The sequence below is a fragment of the Oreochromis niloticus genome, linkage group LG4, assembly GCF_001858045.2.
Source record: "Oreochromis niloticus isolate F11D_XX linkage group LG4, O_niloticus_UMD_NMBU, whole genome shotgun sequence".
Classification (NCBI taxonomy): Eukaryota; Metazoa; Chordata; class Actinopteri; order Cichliformes; family Cichlidae; genus Oreochromis; species Oreochromis niloticus.
The window spans coordinates 10,053,127-10,067,478 of NC_031969.2; the positions used below are offsets into that span (position 1 = coordinate 10,053,127).

The following is a 14,352-nucleotide window of genomic DNA, read 5'->3' on the forward strand; positions in this document are numbered from 1 at the left end:
ACCATCGGGTAGCTCCAGTGTGTTTCTTTACTTCTCACTGGCAGCACATTAAGTGGCAAGGTGGGGTTCTTATATGATCGCACAAGTCCCTTTTGACGTCCAGTTGACTTTTAAATTGCTGTCACAGCCAGCTTCCAGAAAGGCAACTTTTCATTAGCATAGCCGATCCTAGCTGCAAATAAACTACCTAACATGCTCGCTTACTCCGCCCAGCAGCCATCTTTATAAAATACCTCGGGAGTTTATAGCGTGGCTGGACGGCATCATAATCCCGGGGGGAAACTGAGCATAAACGGAACGCAGCCCCTCATCCCCACGCTCTGGTGGTGTCTCCCTCTAACTACTCCGTGTGGAAACCGCACTCCTCCTCCTCCGTGTTTAGCGCCCGCTCGCTGTCATTCGTCCAAGACGAGCCAGCCGGTGCGATCGTGGCGCTGGCAGAGTGGAGCAGCGAGAGCCGCATGTAAATGAACGCCTCCACCTCCGTTGTTGTCACCTGAGGATCCAGAGGAGGGCAAACTCACTGTCCCGTCTACCTCATCGGCGAGCCGAGCTCTTTTTCTGTCTTTGTTCACGCTCGGAGCGGAGATAAAGAAGGTTCAACTGCACTCTTTACTTTGGAGCAAACGCCGCTCGCTAATCGCTGCCTTGTGGCGCTGTCGTTTCTCGCTACAACACGGTGAGTGGACCTCGAGTTTGGTGGCTGTAGTGTCCAGCAGAGCTCTATCTGCCGGGGAATCTGCTGTGCTGGCCGCTGGCTGGCTGGCGGATCCGCCGGAGCGTACAGCTGCGATGACAGGAGGCATCGATTTGTCGACTTTAAATACTTAATTTCCAAAAGTGAGCCCCTAGTTGGGAAGTCTTCTATAAATAGTTATGTGTCATTGAGATGTTGGTGTATAATACCACTGTATGTAGCCGTGCATCCAAGATATAAAAAGAGTGCAATTCTCCGTTTAGAATATAAATAGTTACTCAGTAGTTGGGTACAGACAGCCGTGCAGCTGTAGGAACCCAGGTCAGGTAGGGGACATGCAATCAATTAAACAATCTGTAGCTGATGGTCCATGTGACAGTCTTTATCCACCACCATCATCACCATTACGCATGTCCGTGCCTCTCTATGAATGATGACAGGAGAGCCTCTAGAATGGAAGCAGAGCGAGAGAGAGAGAGAGATGATGTGTCAGTCCTTGAACCTCAAGCCTCCCACAGCAGGCTGGCAGCCTGAGGGGAACCGGGCTCCACTCCTGCTGCACATCCAGCTGTCTGAAAGGCATCTTGCTTTTTTCCATCCTCTCTGGAGCGCTGTTCACCTCAAGGGTCAGCTGTGGCTCTTGAAATGAATGCTGCAGAGCAGGCTTGTTCGCGGGTCGGACTTCTTTCTCATCCTTGATTGAAGATTATCATCTTTCATCACACTGGTGAAAATTGGATGCATGTTTTCAACAATACAGACAATTCCCAGTCAGAGCGGTTCTTCTTCACGGGTTCCATGTGATTAGATAGGGTAACCTACTTTACTGACAAAGCTGGAACCTGGATCTCCCACACAGGAAATCAAACTTCAGCCTCTTTGCCCCAAGAGATGGTTGCTAGCAGTTGCAAGCCAAGAGATCTACGTGGGCTCACACGACTTCAGCAAGAACCACTCTGCCTCTGCCTCCAGACCTCCCCCGACATATCTCGCCAGCTCGAGTGCAGGAGGGACAGACGGCTTCTGAACCGAGCCTCCCACCATGGATGCTGAACATCTCCCCTGAAGCTTCTTCAGTCCAGGACTCAGCAGGGGAGAATATGAAAGAAAGCCTTTTGCAGATCAGCTGGGTTGTAGTAACAGTGTTCTAGTGCATGCGCTGCTTTGAGATCAGTTTTGTTTATACGTGCACCAAAAAAAAAAAAAAGGTAATCGCAAGATCCTTTATATTGTAAGCTAAAAACCAATGAGAACCCCCGCAGGGATCTGACGATCCCCTCTGAGCAGCACATGATGGCGATGGGCAGGTGAACTCCCTCCCTCAGCTGGTTTTACTCCTGTAGTAAGACAGGCTGGGGATGCAGGAATGCAAGTTCTCTCTCACAGAGCAGCATCATTTTTAAGGGGAGTTTGAAGTTAATGTGAGCAGATGATGATTTTTGCATAGTTTTGTGCTTCACACCCCTTCCAGTTTCACTCAGGACCAAACCGAGTGCCCTGGAATTAGTGACATGCTCATCTTGTGTAATCAGGGTTGGCTGTTTACAGTTAATGGATGCACTTCTGCACTGCCCGTGCCACATTAGAAATGATTGATCCAGCCTTAATGCCCTTCCTACATCACTTCTTACGGCCTCAGCACTTTGCCCCTCTGCGCGGAAACATCAGCAGCTCCTGGTTATGCGTATTGACGGTGATGACCTTTTCCCTCATAAATATCTGTCAGAGCTACATGGCTGCCTGCTAGGAGGCACACAGGAACATCAAATAACCCGACGAGCTGCTGCTACTACCAGAAAGACAACCCCCACCCGTCTCTGGCTGTTATCGAGAAATATTTAGGCTTTCGACCAGCACTTAAGGATATTTAGTGCAGCATTTCTCAGAAAGCTGGGAAGCTACCCAAAAGATGTTCTCAGAATGCACAAATTGGCCTTAATCGAACATTGTCTTCACTCAGCTGTCTGCAGGAACGCTGGTTTCTGCTGACTCCGTATGAACAAAGTTGTTTTTGAGTTTTATTTTTAAAATAAATGACCCCAGAGACTGGCAGGGAAAGCCAAAATGAATTGGGGGGAAAAAAAATCCGCTTTCATTTTTCCGGAAATAATACACCAACGCTGCCGTTAAACAGAAGAATGATTCAGTATGAAATGCTCATTGTTTGTCTGCGTTATCAGCGTGCCGTAGATGTACAGGCAACGTCGAGAAGCAGATGGGTTTCTTTTCTCCTGTTCTGATTGGAGCGAGTTCTCTTAAGGGTGCTCACTTTAGTCTAAATTAATATTCACGCCCTGAAACATTTGCTCCCTTTCCCGCTCCTTGAGATTCGAGAACAGGCACCCCGGGTTTGTAAAGATTAATCCAGTTAGCGCAGAAATCGAGTCTCCCGTGCTCATTATCTGTCATTCCACAGCCGCCTCCTCTATCTTGCACTAGTTCTCCCATCTGTGTGTCTTTGGGTTTCACCGCTGTGCCTTAGCAAAAGGTAGATGAAATATTCACCAGGAAAGCTGTTGTTTCCCTCAGGGTCTCCAACTCCTCTACCCCACCCCCTGCTTCCAAACGCTCCAACGCCCCTCTCTCCTCTCCTCCTCTTCCCCCCGCTGCTTCTCCTAATATTACTCTCCCTCCATCCCATCTGTACCCCACTGCATCCCTCTGATAGTATCATTGATGGAGCCCCTGCTAAATTATGCATGGATTATATGAATTATATCTTGTAGCTTTTCATCTACATTGTCCTCTCCCTGCCTCCAGTTACTTCTGTTTTCTGCTAATGTTTTCTTAAAAAAAAAAAAACAACTTTAGTTTTTGGCTCGCATCGAATCCTCCTTTGATGAGGTCCTATATTTAGCTGTTGTATTTATCTTCTCACTTTCATGCCTCCCTTTGAAACGTACCAAAAAAAGAAAAAAGCCTTGGAGGACGGGGAAAGTTGCGACAGGATCAGAATGCTATAGAAGACCGCCGCTTTTCAATAGAGAGGGCAGAGGACGGGCAAGAGCAGACCGGGCGCCTGCTACAGAGACTGTAAAAGTTCCTCTGGGGATTATGCAAGTGCCAGACATCAGATGTGTCTTAAAAGGAACATACGGAGGCCCTCTTCAAATGCCGGCTACCCTCTGGTGTTCCATATTGACCACTTATCCCCAACATGTCTCCGTATTTCACATATTCCACAAGTATCACACGAGAGAGCGCGAGCCCGTCTAGTAGCTGAAAGGAGAAAAATGAATGAATGGAGAAGAAAGCTGTGTTTGCTGGCTCTATGTGAAAGCGTAGCGAGTCAGGCAAGCTGAAAGAATCTAATCAGGCGACTGTGTGACAATATTCTGCTGAGGAACAATGTCTCATGGCTCATCATCCCTGTTTTCAGAAGAGTGCCTCTCTGCCACCCCCTGCTGACCATGCGGAGTGTGGGTGCAGTGGTCCTGGCGCTCGCCGCTGCCGCACTCAGCTCGGCAGACTCCGACACGCACGGACCGAGACACGACTCCAACCTGGAGATCTGTATCCTTCTGACGGCGTGCAGAGCTGCCGCCAATTGCTGTTTGCTGATGTCTGTCTGTGTGTGTGTGTGTGTGTGTGTGTGTGTGTGTGTGCAAGTCACTAAGTATTGAACTTAAGCATCTTCACGAGTGTGTCTCTCTTGATGTGAGTTACGTCCATGTAGAGAGCGTTTGTCCTCCTGACCTCCTCCTGTCAGACAAGCGGCTGTTTGAGACCAAGAGGAAAGATCAGCTGAATGCACTCAAGAATCTAGTAGAGCTGAACGACATCAACCAGCAGTACAAGATCATAGACATCATGCTCAAAGGACTCTTCAAGGTACAGTGTGTATGTGTGTGTGTGAGACATCATATAGTGCGTGGGAAGCAGCAAGTCAAGCACAGACAAGGCCACTAGCATCAGAGAGCAGGCACTCTGAAGCTCGACCTGCCTGGTGTTTCCAGCAAATTGAAGGATAAGAACGTTTGCAGCCCGATAGAGAATCAAAAGCCATAAAATCCACCGCATTCAGCAGCGCGTGAGCTCGCTTTTCATTTGAATCTGAATTCACGCTGCTTGCAGGTGCCATTCACTTGCACCAGACTGGGAGCTGTGATTTTACTGTAGGCCTCTATTTCCCAGCGGGCAGCTATGCGTGTATCTGCATCGCTCTCAAGGAGAACAAGCAGAGTCGACCTTCGGGGGCTGCAAAACATTGTCAGCACTTCTATACGTCTGCGTGTGTGTGAGCCAGCGTGTCTATTCTGTGCAGTGTCCACACAGATCACGCATTGACTGTAACATCTGAGGAAGGTGGTGTGTAAAATGCCATAAGAATAACAATCATAGCACGTAGATTGGAGTACATAACCCTGGAGATTGAGCTCTCTTTCTCTCTTAAGGTGTTGGAGGACTCCCGGCAGGTCTTGGTTGCGGCCAACATGCAGCCCGATGACCCCTTCCCCATGGACGATAAGATCAAAGAAGGTCTGATTCACTTTTAAATCTCAACTGTTGCCTTCTCTCTCGCTCTCGAGTGTTTTTCACACACTGATTCTGTCTCCAACACCTCTGCATGGGTTGTCTTACGCTCTGTTACCCATCTCAAAAACCCCCACTTCTGCCTGGTGTTCATCAGCCCATCTTCATCCCCTTCAGTGCGGTCTGAGTGTGCTCCCCCAGTAAAATCTTGAGCTGCTTTCCTCCCTTTGTTCTGTTAAGCATCATTTTTCACAGTGTGTTTTATACATGTACATATTCACATTCTGTTTCTGTCCTGCAGCTTATTCCCACGTAGTGGAGAACACGGCGTTCTTTGGCGACGTGGCGTTGCGTTTCCCCCGTATCGTCCACCACTACTACGACCGGAACGCCGACTGGAGCGGCCTGCTGCGCTGGGGGCTGAACTTCTGTAACCAGACGGGGGTTTTCACAGGAGGAGCCCACCAGCATGTCCTCACACTTGTAAGACCTGCCGCAGTCTTTTTATTAAGGGTGTCAAAAAAAATGTTTCTGGTTTCACTTTTACTCATTTCGATCGCGTGGATTTAGAAGAGATTTGTCGGCGTCGCGCTGAAGACTGAGAGTTGTTGCAAAAGCTGAAAGAAAATGATTCAGATCAAAATCTAACTACCTAATTCTTCCTTTGCCAGTGCTCCACTAAGTTTCATGAGATTCAGCGTGATTGATCTTGCAGTGATTGCATACCGCAGCTTCAGCTCACGCCTTGGATTAGAAAAGAAAACATGTCTCTGCAGGAGGATATAATGGAAATATTCAAAACGCAGCGAGAAAACAGCGCATTATAAACCAAAGCACAGTGATGTAAATGTGTCTGGTAAATAGATGGCACAGAGCAACAGAGTAGTTGAGGTTTACAGTGATTCTTAGGTTCCTAATATCCAGCCTTATCCCTGGCAGCGTGTTTAAGGCTCAGCGATTCTGAAATCTATAGCCGATTCTTGCAAAAGCAACAATAATGGTGCGATGGTGGTAGATTAATATCTCCCGAATATATGTCGCTTGACCGACAGATCGGTGCAGCATCACCAGTGATGTAGACTCTGCACGGGCCCGCTGTGGTGAAGCGAGAGATGAGCGTGAAAGCGAAGCTGTCGATTTATCGGGGCACCTACGTTCCTGCGCTCACCTGTGCCCGCAAGCTCCGCGTGGCGACTGAAAGAACGAGACTGCAGATAGAAGGGGTGGAAATGAACTTTCTCTCAAAAGGTGTCAGGGCTCTCCCTTACAGACTGGATAAGGAGAGCGGTTTTCAGGAGGGGCTCAGAATAGAGGTACTGCTCCTCCACATTAAAAAGGAGCCAGTTGCTTGGAAACGCCTCGGTGTCACCCCAGAAGAGCTGGAGGAAGTGGCCGGTGAGAGGGAGGTGGGCAAGGGATGGATGGGTGGAAAAAAACCTTTTATTTTGGAAAACAAAACTCAAATATTGAGGGTTTTGTTTTTTTCAGATTTGTTTTGTTCTATGAATACAGTTCTTATCTCCCACTCGCTATTGAAATTTAAATGAATTTAGATAATGCTTCCCAATAACTGCCCAAACTACCCACATGCATTTCAAAGTGGCTGCTCAGTGACTTCTAGATCAGTTTTAGCCACATGTTAAACAGAAGGCACATTCTCATAAACCACAAGATGTTATCTTTTCAGCAGAAGTGCTATCCGTGCAACATTAGCTATACCAAACAGGAAAAAATGAATAAAAAACAATGGGTGACAGTTCTCTGGAAACCTGGTGGGTTTAAAGAGTGATGCAATCATGTCATGTTAGTGTGCAGTTATCAGTCATCAGTGTCAGCCAGTGTGTCAGATATTTCTGCAGAAATTGAATTTTGGCCTTTGAAACTTTAAAGACCAAAGGTGTCTAACCGGTGTTTCCTTGTTTAATGTGCGGGTTAATGAACTAAACTCCTGCAGGATTAATCTGTGACCTTAGCAATGTGCCAAGAGGATTATGAAGTGGATTAATTCTGAGGCTCGAAGCAGCAGCAGCAGTTTTGCGTCCTAAAAGTGTGCGTTCGGCCCTCGCTTAACCCCACGCTTGGTTTCCGACTCCCTCGTCTCTATTTCATCCACCTCCGTGAGCGGTAAATAATGAAGAATGAGCTCTAATGCTCGCAAGGAATGTGGTTTAAATTGCATCAGAGCGCTTCTTAGCTGTAGCATAAGTGATGTGACGTTTCTTAGCTCTTTTTAAAGCAAGCATTATGTATCATCTCCCCCTCTTTTCTTTCCTCTGCCATCTTTCCTATTCTGCTCACCTCGCAGATGTCACAGGAGCTGGGAATAACAGAGAAATCCCCAGACTTTATAAACCCGTACCGCACAGAGAGAGATGATGTGAGTACGCTGCGTACATGCTGTTCTACACTTTGCCTCTCTTGATGACTTTGCCATCATCCATTATTATTCTAGCCTGATACCTGGTAACAGCTTTCTTAATACCCCAGAGACTCTCTGGGTACACCTTTGCAACCAGCAGGAATAGAAACACATGCAGATCTTTGCTTTGTTTTTCGTAGAAATTCTCTAAGAAAACACAGCCTCTCTCACATGGCGACTTTGATCTCCCCGCGCCCTTTCTTATCTGCCGCAGGTGCTTCACACAGCCGAGGCTTTCCAGAAGATCCTGAGGGAGGAGGAGAAGAGGAGGAGGAAGGAGGAGAAGAGGAAAGAGATCAGGAAAGGACCTCGCATATCCCGCTCTCGCACCGAGCTATAGCGCTACACCTCACCGAGCGTGAAGAGCAGAGGAGAGGGAGGAAGAGGAGGAGGAGGAGGAGATGAGAAGGCGCGTACACTCGCAGTCCACAAGGGGTGGCTTGACTTGTAGACTCTGGTGACAGTGAAGAAAAACAAAAAGCTGCCGTCACTTGTACAAAAGCCAGGTGCTCGAGAAAGAGAGAGAGAGAGAGAGAGAAAACCTGAGTGTGACAGGAGGGGGTTAGTCCACATCTGGGAAAAGCCTGAGCTGCTGTACATCAGCAGTTCTTTAGAATTTGGGGGGAAGGAAAAAATAACTAGATAAATAACTCTCTGGAGATGAAGTTAAGGCAAACTCATTTTTGATAACTTGAAGATTATGTAACTGAACTTTGGGATATTAATTCATTTTAGTCTAATCGTTTTTCTTCAGAACTTTGCGAAGCCCCCGCTGTACTGTGTCTGGTCTCGGTTTAATGTGTCTAAAATCCCATACGCTTCAAGTAGGTGCGATTGCCAAATTTGACCTTATGGAAATGTGGCATGTTTATGGTTGGGTTAGGCTCGACCGCTGATTGAATATTATTTCTAAGAGCTGTTGAATTTCCCAAAGGATGTTTGTGAATAGGCAGATTTACATTCCCACTGCTGCTCAGAATTAATAAGGAGACATAATTATGTTGCGTTTGCCTGAAGGATGCCGTAATGACAAAGATGGGTTCATTTTTATGTCTGCTATTTTATTTCCATCTGAGGGACTCATTTGAGAATTTTTTTTTTTAATTGACCATATAGTTTTTTCTGCCTTAATGAGCCTTCACATTATTTTTATCCTGTCAACCGGAAATACAACATGTGACCATTCATCTAGAAGTCCCTCGTCTTTAACCTTTTTTCCATATTTTTTTCCCTTCCTTTTTAAATTGACACGTTTTGTGGATTCAGAGCTACACAATTGAGAGTGATGTAATTTTCATATAGTAATAATGACTGTTATGAAAACTATATGTATATTCAGAGAAAAATATCATTGCTGCAGAATGAACAAGCCATTTTGTTAACACGTGTAATGAAATAAAGTGACTCTGATACATAAGGAAGAAAATTATATATATATATATCAATATATAGATATATATTATATTTGTACTTCATGTGGCTTCATAGTGTAGGGATGTCAATCTCATTTTACATTGTGGGCCACGCACAGCCCTCTTTGACCATAAATGGGCCGGACCAGTGAAAGTACAAAATAAATAATACAAGTAAAATTACAGAAAACGCTCTGGTAGTTCATTACACAGACTGTCCCTGTACTTATATAATATAAAGGTTTTGTTAATTCACAAAAAATGTCTCTCTTTTTTTTTACTGTGTCATTTACCTGTCATTTAATTGTTTATCTGTTTATTAATTACTCTTATTATGAATGGCAACTGGGCTGAGCAGTCTTTATCAATAGGAAAAACTGTAACACAAACTCTATACAAAGAATCAGGGCTTTATATGTGACAACTCTACACTTTGGGGTTTGCACATTTGCATAATAACAAACAAAAGGTTACCGGTTCGAGCCCGGAAAGACACGCAGATCTCTTGTGATTGTGTCAGGATGGGGGTTAGAAAAAAGAAGTAATCTTCCAAATCATACATGTGAATATGAGAGCGGCTGAAAGCAGCCCCCTCTGTGCTCCACAGACCTGCTACATTTGTTTTGTTGAGCAGATGAACCGACAGAGGGCAGGAAACCGTCAAAGACACAAAGTCCAGTGTTTGCATTTCATATGCGGGCTGAACAGTTTGACTTCAGCCCATCTGTGGCCGCATGTAGAGGATGAAGGGCAAGCTGGCATGCAGAGAAGAAACGGCTTTTTAGTCTCTCTGCGAAATGTTTCATCATTTGGACTCTGGTAAGATCATACTTTGATGTTTCTGTCAAAAGTTAGCGACTTGCTAACGAAAGCTAAGCTAAAGCCGTTAACGTGCTAAGGCCGAATTATTAGCAGGCAGTATAATTAACGACATTAAAGCGTGAGCTCTTCATTCGACATTTGATGTTTACTTTCAGGGTATGTTGTCACTGGGTGGTGTTAAAGTTAGACACTTAATTTAACCACCTAGTGGATGTTGCTAGCTTCGCGTCCCTCTTGCTTGTAGCTAACCTATTGATGTTTTGTTTATGTGCAAGAAGCTTCCTGATGCTCTCACTTTACAAAGCTCATTACATTGCTGTTATCTTTCCCAAAGACACAAAGTGGAGATAATACAAGCCTTGGCTGCTGTCTGCTTTTTCACTGGCCATTACATTTGTAGTGAACATTTAAAAAAAAATAAAAATAAAGTAGTCTGAACGTTAACGCCAAATTTTTTCTGCTCCTAATGTTCTGTTAGAAGACAGGGAGGGGAACAAGGAACCAGTACACATGGAGTGTGAGAAGGAAGGAGTCGACTCTGAGACCAGGTGGGGCGAAGAGCTCAGACTGGTCCTCATTGGAAAGACCGGATCTGGCAAGAGTGCATCTGGGAACACCATCCTGGGCCGCAGGCAGTTCCTGTCACAGGTCAGCGCCAGCTCTGTCACTCAGATTTGCGAGATGGGAAGCACTGAGCTCGCTGAAGAAGATGGCCGGGCCGTCCCACAGAGGAGAGTGAGGCGAATCATGGTTGTTGACATGCCAGGTTTTGGAGACACTCACCTCAGTGTGGAGCAGATTCACGCAGAGATTGCCAAATGTGTCTCTCTCTCTGCCCCTGGCCCCCACGCTTTCCTCCTTGTGGTGCCAATAGGACGATACACAGACAACGAGAACCAGGCTGTTTGTGAGCTGGCCAAGATATTTGGGGGAGGATGCTGTATTTCACCATACAGTGGTTCTTTTTACCAGGGGGGGATGACCTAGAGGGCATGGTGATAGAAGAATATCTGAAAATGACTGCACCTCCTGGGCTGAGGGCTCTGATAGACAAGTGTGGGGGTAGGTACCATGTTCTCAACAACAAAGACCCCAGTAACACAGCACAAGTTAAAGAGCTCTTGGTGAAGGTAGACAGCATGGTGAGGCAGAGTAACGGAGGGTTTTATACTAACACCATGTTTTTAGAGGCAGAGGCTGCAATCCGGGAGGAGCAGGATAGGATGTTGGGAGAGCGAGGGCAAGCAGAGGGTGAAGACCAAGAAGGAAGTAACTGCAGAACTGAAGAGGAGGCTAAACTTGCAAAAAGAAGAAAATGTGATTTAGAGTCTGACATAGCAGGAAGCAGCGAGAGAGGATTACAAGAGCTCCAGAGGAAAGGGGTAGAAAGAGGAAGTGAAGATGATCTAAGGGTGGAGAAATGGGCAAAGGAGAGCAGAAGCAGTCCCTTCAGCCTGCTGAGAGACCAGATCAGAGGCCGACATCGGGGCCAAGGCAGAGCTGTCAGCCGGCGGCCATCTGTCCGGTCATCACTGATTCGTTTCAGGAGGGAAGCCGCGCTCTCTCCCAAGGTGCTGGAGAGAGTTAAGGTCCTGGTGGCTGCTGGAGCCACTGGCATGGCAGTTGGGGCAGTTTTCGGAGCGGCTGCCCCTTTGGCAGCTGCAGCTGGGGCATCTCTTGCTGGGAACTCGATTGGTTTTGCTGCAGCTCAGTTAGCTGGGATGTCCGTGGCGGGAGGCTCGGGTGTGGGGAATGCCGTGGGCGCCATAGTGGCGGCAGCCTCGGGGAAAACTGCAGTGGCTCTGGGCGCAGCAACAGGTGGAGTTCTGGGTAGTTCTGTGGGAGCCATTGCTAGCGCTGAGGCTTCCAGTCCTGCAGAAGGTGCTTTAGATGCCCTCACCCAGGTTAGCATCATAGGGGCCACTGCAGTCGGGGTGGCGGCCGGTGTGGGATGCACCATGGCAGGTGGGGCTGCTTTAGGAGCAGCTCTGGAGGGAGCAGCTGCCCTCGGTGGAGCTGAAACTGCAGCAGCAGCAGGAGTAGCTCAGGGTAGTTTAGCGTCAGCAGCCGCTGGGACTCCTCAGTGTGCTGCTGCCTTAGCTCAGGAAGTGGCCGCTGGTGCTGCATGTGGGGTAACAGGACCCAGTGTGGCAACAGCAGCCAGCAGGGTTGCATCAGACCCGTGGGGCACCATGTCGGCAACAGCACGCATCCTGAGCGCGGTGGCCGAAATTGGCAAAGCTGCAGCCGGCATCGCCCTCGCTGGTGGTCTGGTGGTGAAGGTGGTGAAGGAAAAAGTGAGAAGCGGCACAGGAACGACGGAGGCTTCCTACTCAGAGAAGAAGTCTTATGAAATCTACTGGAACAAATAAATACAGGCTGAGCGTAGAGTCCAAATCCAGGATGTAAGAGATGTATTTTTCCACCTTCACAATAAACACCACACAACACAGTAACTTACTGCAGTGAGGGATATTTTTACATGGTTGTAAATGATCAAAGATGCACTGCTAGCAACAACATCTGTGTAATAAAGTTGTATGCAGTATTAATATGAAGCCACTTTATGAGGAAAAGGTAGAATCTCTCAATCTAAATGTTGGTTCAAGCCGAAGCTGAATAATCCATGACATTTGCACTTGTGTGGGATGACTGAAAGGCATATTAGATGGGTGTTGATTCTGCTGTTTCTTATTTTTAAACATGTTAGAAGGTTGTGATGCATTTCAGTGCTGGTTGGTATTTAAACACACCTTAGTCCTTGAGCACACATCATACTTAAAAAAAATTTTTTTACAGTGAGTATAATAAACAGAAAAAAGTGTTTGCCATGCCAAATATGTATATGAACAAAGTGGACTAATGACGTATTGAAAAGTTTCCATCCTGAATGATTTGCAGTGATTGGCTGGTTTTATTGCACTGTTTAACATCATGTAATAATTAAACCAGGAGAGTTATACAGTTATGTATTAACACAGGTAAAACATATGCTGCAAATGAGTTAGCAGTTCATTCATGTGTTTTTGCAGTGAAATAAAGAAAATACAAATATTGTTGCAAGAACTAACGTTTTTGGCTTCTTTTTTCCTTGTGGAATTATATTGGTGTTATCTTTTTGAACACCACACATGGCAGTATAATCAACTATGGTTCTCCATTTGAAGAATTCTGAAACACATTAAGTAACAATGATCATGCTTAGAATTAAGATCTGTGCCATTTTAAATGTATAGATTTGATGACTTTGTTAGGTACACTAATACCTGGTTGGAAGCCCTTTTGCCTTCAGAGCTGACTTAATTTTTCCTGGCATGGATTCAACAACAACGTCCCAAAGATGCTCTGTTGGACTGACGTCTTGTGACCGTGGAGGCCATTTGAGTACAGTGAACTCATGTTCAAGAAACCAGTTTGAGATGATGTCAGCTTTATGGGTATGTTATCCTGTGAGAAGCAACCATCAGAAGATGGGTACACTGTAGTTATAACTGGATGGGCATGATCAGCAACAATACTCAGGTAGGCTGTGGTGTGATGGTCAGTTGGTACTAAGGGGACCAAAGTGAACCAAGAAAATACCCCCCATATCATTAAACCACCACCACATAATACAGGGCAGGATAGATCCATACTTTTCATGTTCACGCCAAATTTGAACCATACCATCTGAACGTGCCAGCAGAAAGACCCGTCAGACTATATAAAATTTTTCAAGTTTTCTGTTGAGCAGTTTGGGTGAGCCCATGTAAAGTGTTGCCACAGTTTCAGCTGACAGGATGAGCACCCAGTCTGGTCTTCTGCTGCCCATCTACTTCAAGGTTCAACGTATATTTAGCAATGCTGTTCTGCATACCTTGGCTTATTTTGCCTTCCTTTCTAAAGAACTCTGGCCATTGTCCTCTGACCTCTGACATGAAAAAGTTATTTTTACTCACCGAACTTCCGCTCACTTTTCTGTTTTTCAGAGAATTCTCTCTGGAGATGGTTGTCTGTGGGAAATCCCTGTAGATCAGCAGTTGCTAAAACACACAGCGCAGCCCATCTGCCACCAAGTTTATGCCAATAACCTTAAAGCCACTTAAACTCCCATATTTCTCCATGTTTCTGGTGCTCAGTTTGAACTTCAGCAGGTCGACCTTATCCACATGCCTAATGTAGATCTCTGTATCTCATTGTACAACTGTATAGTGACAATAAAGGCATTCTATTCTATTCTATTCTAAATGTGATTGATTACCTACCTAATAAAGTCGCAGGTGACTATAGATGGGTAGCTCAACTGTAGTTCTTTCATTTTTATTAACACAGTATCATACAATTTTTATGCTTAAAAAGTAAAACTTGGAGTATATGCCATTAACCTTTTTTGTCTATAACACAACTTGTAATCTTTGATGGGTTAAAAGGTAAACAATAAATAAGATAGTATTAATCCGTACGCTGGAAAACATGCTTAAGAAACGAGTGAAACTGTTAAAACGTGTATTTTTGCGAATGACTGCAGAATGACTGTGTGTGTTTATCGC

General features: G+C 45.8%; 2 protein-coding genes and 1 long non-coding RNA gene across 6 annotated transcripts; 2 read left to right on the plus strand and 1 right to left on the minus strand.

Annotated features, from left to right (window-relative positions):
• Positions 1-3: 3 nt before the first annotated feature.
• Positions 4-9,194, plus strand: ccdc134 (coiled-coil domain containing 134). Of its 3 annotated transcripts, none has more exons than XM_003443106.5 (7): positions 4-679; positions 4,077-4,210; positions 4,407-4,528; positions 5,092-5,176; positions 5,472-5,653; positions 7,476-7,547; positions 7,804-9,194. In XM_003443106.5, exons 2-7 carry the CDS (start codon positions 4,108-4,110, stop codon positions 7,927-7,929), a joined length of 690 nt encoding a protein of 229 aa, XP_003443154.1. In that variant the 5' UTR covers positions 4-679; positions 4,077-4,107; the 3' UTR covers positions 7,930-9,194. The 3 variants fall into 3 exon arrangements, with proteins under 3 accessions (XP_003443154.1, XP_025762573.1, XP_025762572.1); XM_025906788.1 differs by lacking the exon at positions 4-679 and adding an exon at positions 1,917-2,390; XM_025906787.1 differs by lacking the exon at positions 4-679 and having other exon boundaries at positions 1,918-4,210.
• A 185-nt stretch (positions 9,195-9,379) lies between these two features.
• LOC100696172 (uncharacterized) lies at positions 9,380-12,689 on the plus strand. 2 transcript variants are annotated; one of them, XM_003443199.5, is made up of 2 exons: positions 9,380-9,820; positions 10,302-12,689. In XM_003443199.5, the coding sequence occupies exon 2, from the start codon at positions 10,759-10,761 to the stop codon at positions 12,193-12,195; it is 1,437 nt and encodes a 478-aa protein (XP_003443247.2). In that variant the 5' UTR covers positions 9,380-9,820; positions 10,302-10,758; the 3' UTR covers positions 12,196-12,689. The 2 variants fall into 2 exon arrangements, with proteins under 2 accessions (XP_003443247.2, XP_005468494.2); XM_005468437.4 differs by having other exon boundaries at positions 10,305-12,689.
• LOC112846761 (uncharacterized) lies at positions 12,417-13,967 on the minus strand. The gene is made up of 2 exons (XR_003219906.1): positions 13,090-13,967; positions 12,417-12,994 (listed from the first exon to the last, which is right to left on the minus strand). It is a non-coding gene; the product is annotated as an uncharacterized LOC112846761 (long non-coding RNA).
• Positions 13,968-14,352: the final 385 nt, after the last annotated feature.

Coding starts and splice junctions, on each gene's coding strand:
- ccdc134 (XM_003443106.5), top strand. CDS start 4,108: ATGCGGAGTGTGGGTGCAGTGGTCCTGGCGCTCGCCGCTGCCGCACTC. Junction 4,211..4,406: donor CGACTCCAACCTGGAGATCT/GTATCCTTCTGA, acceptor TCCTCCTGTCAG/ACAAGCGGCTGTTTGAGACC. Junction 4,529..5,091: donor TGCTCAAAGGACTCTTCAAG/GTACAGTGTGTA, acceptor TTCTCTCTTAAG/GTGTTGGAGGACTCCCGGCA.
- LOC100696172 (XM_003443199.5), top strand. CDS start 10,759: ATGCTGTATTTCACCATACAGTGGTTCTTTTTACCAGGGGGGGATGAC.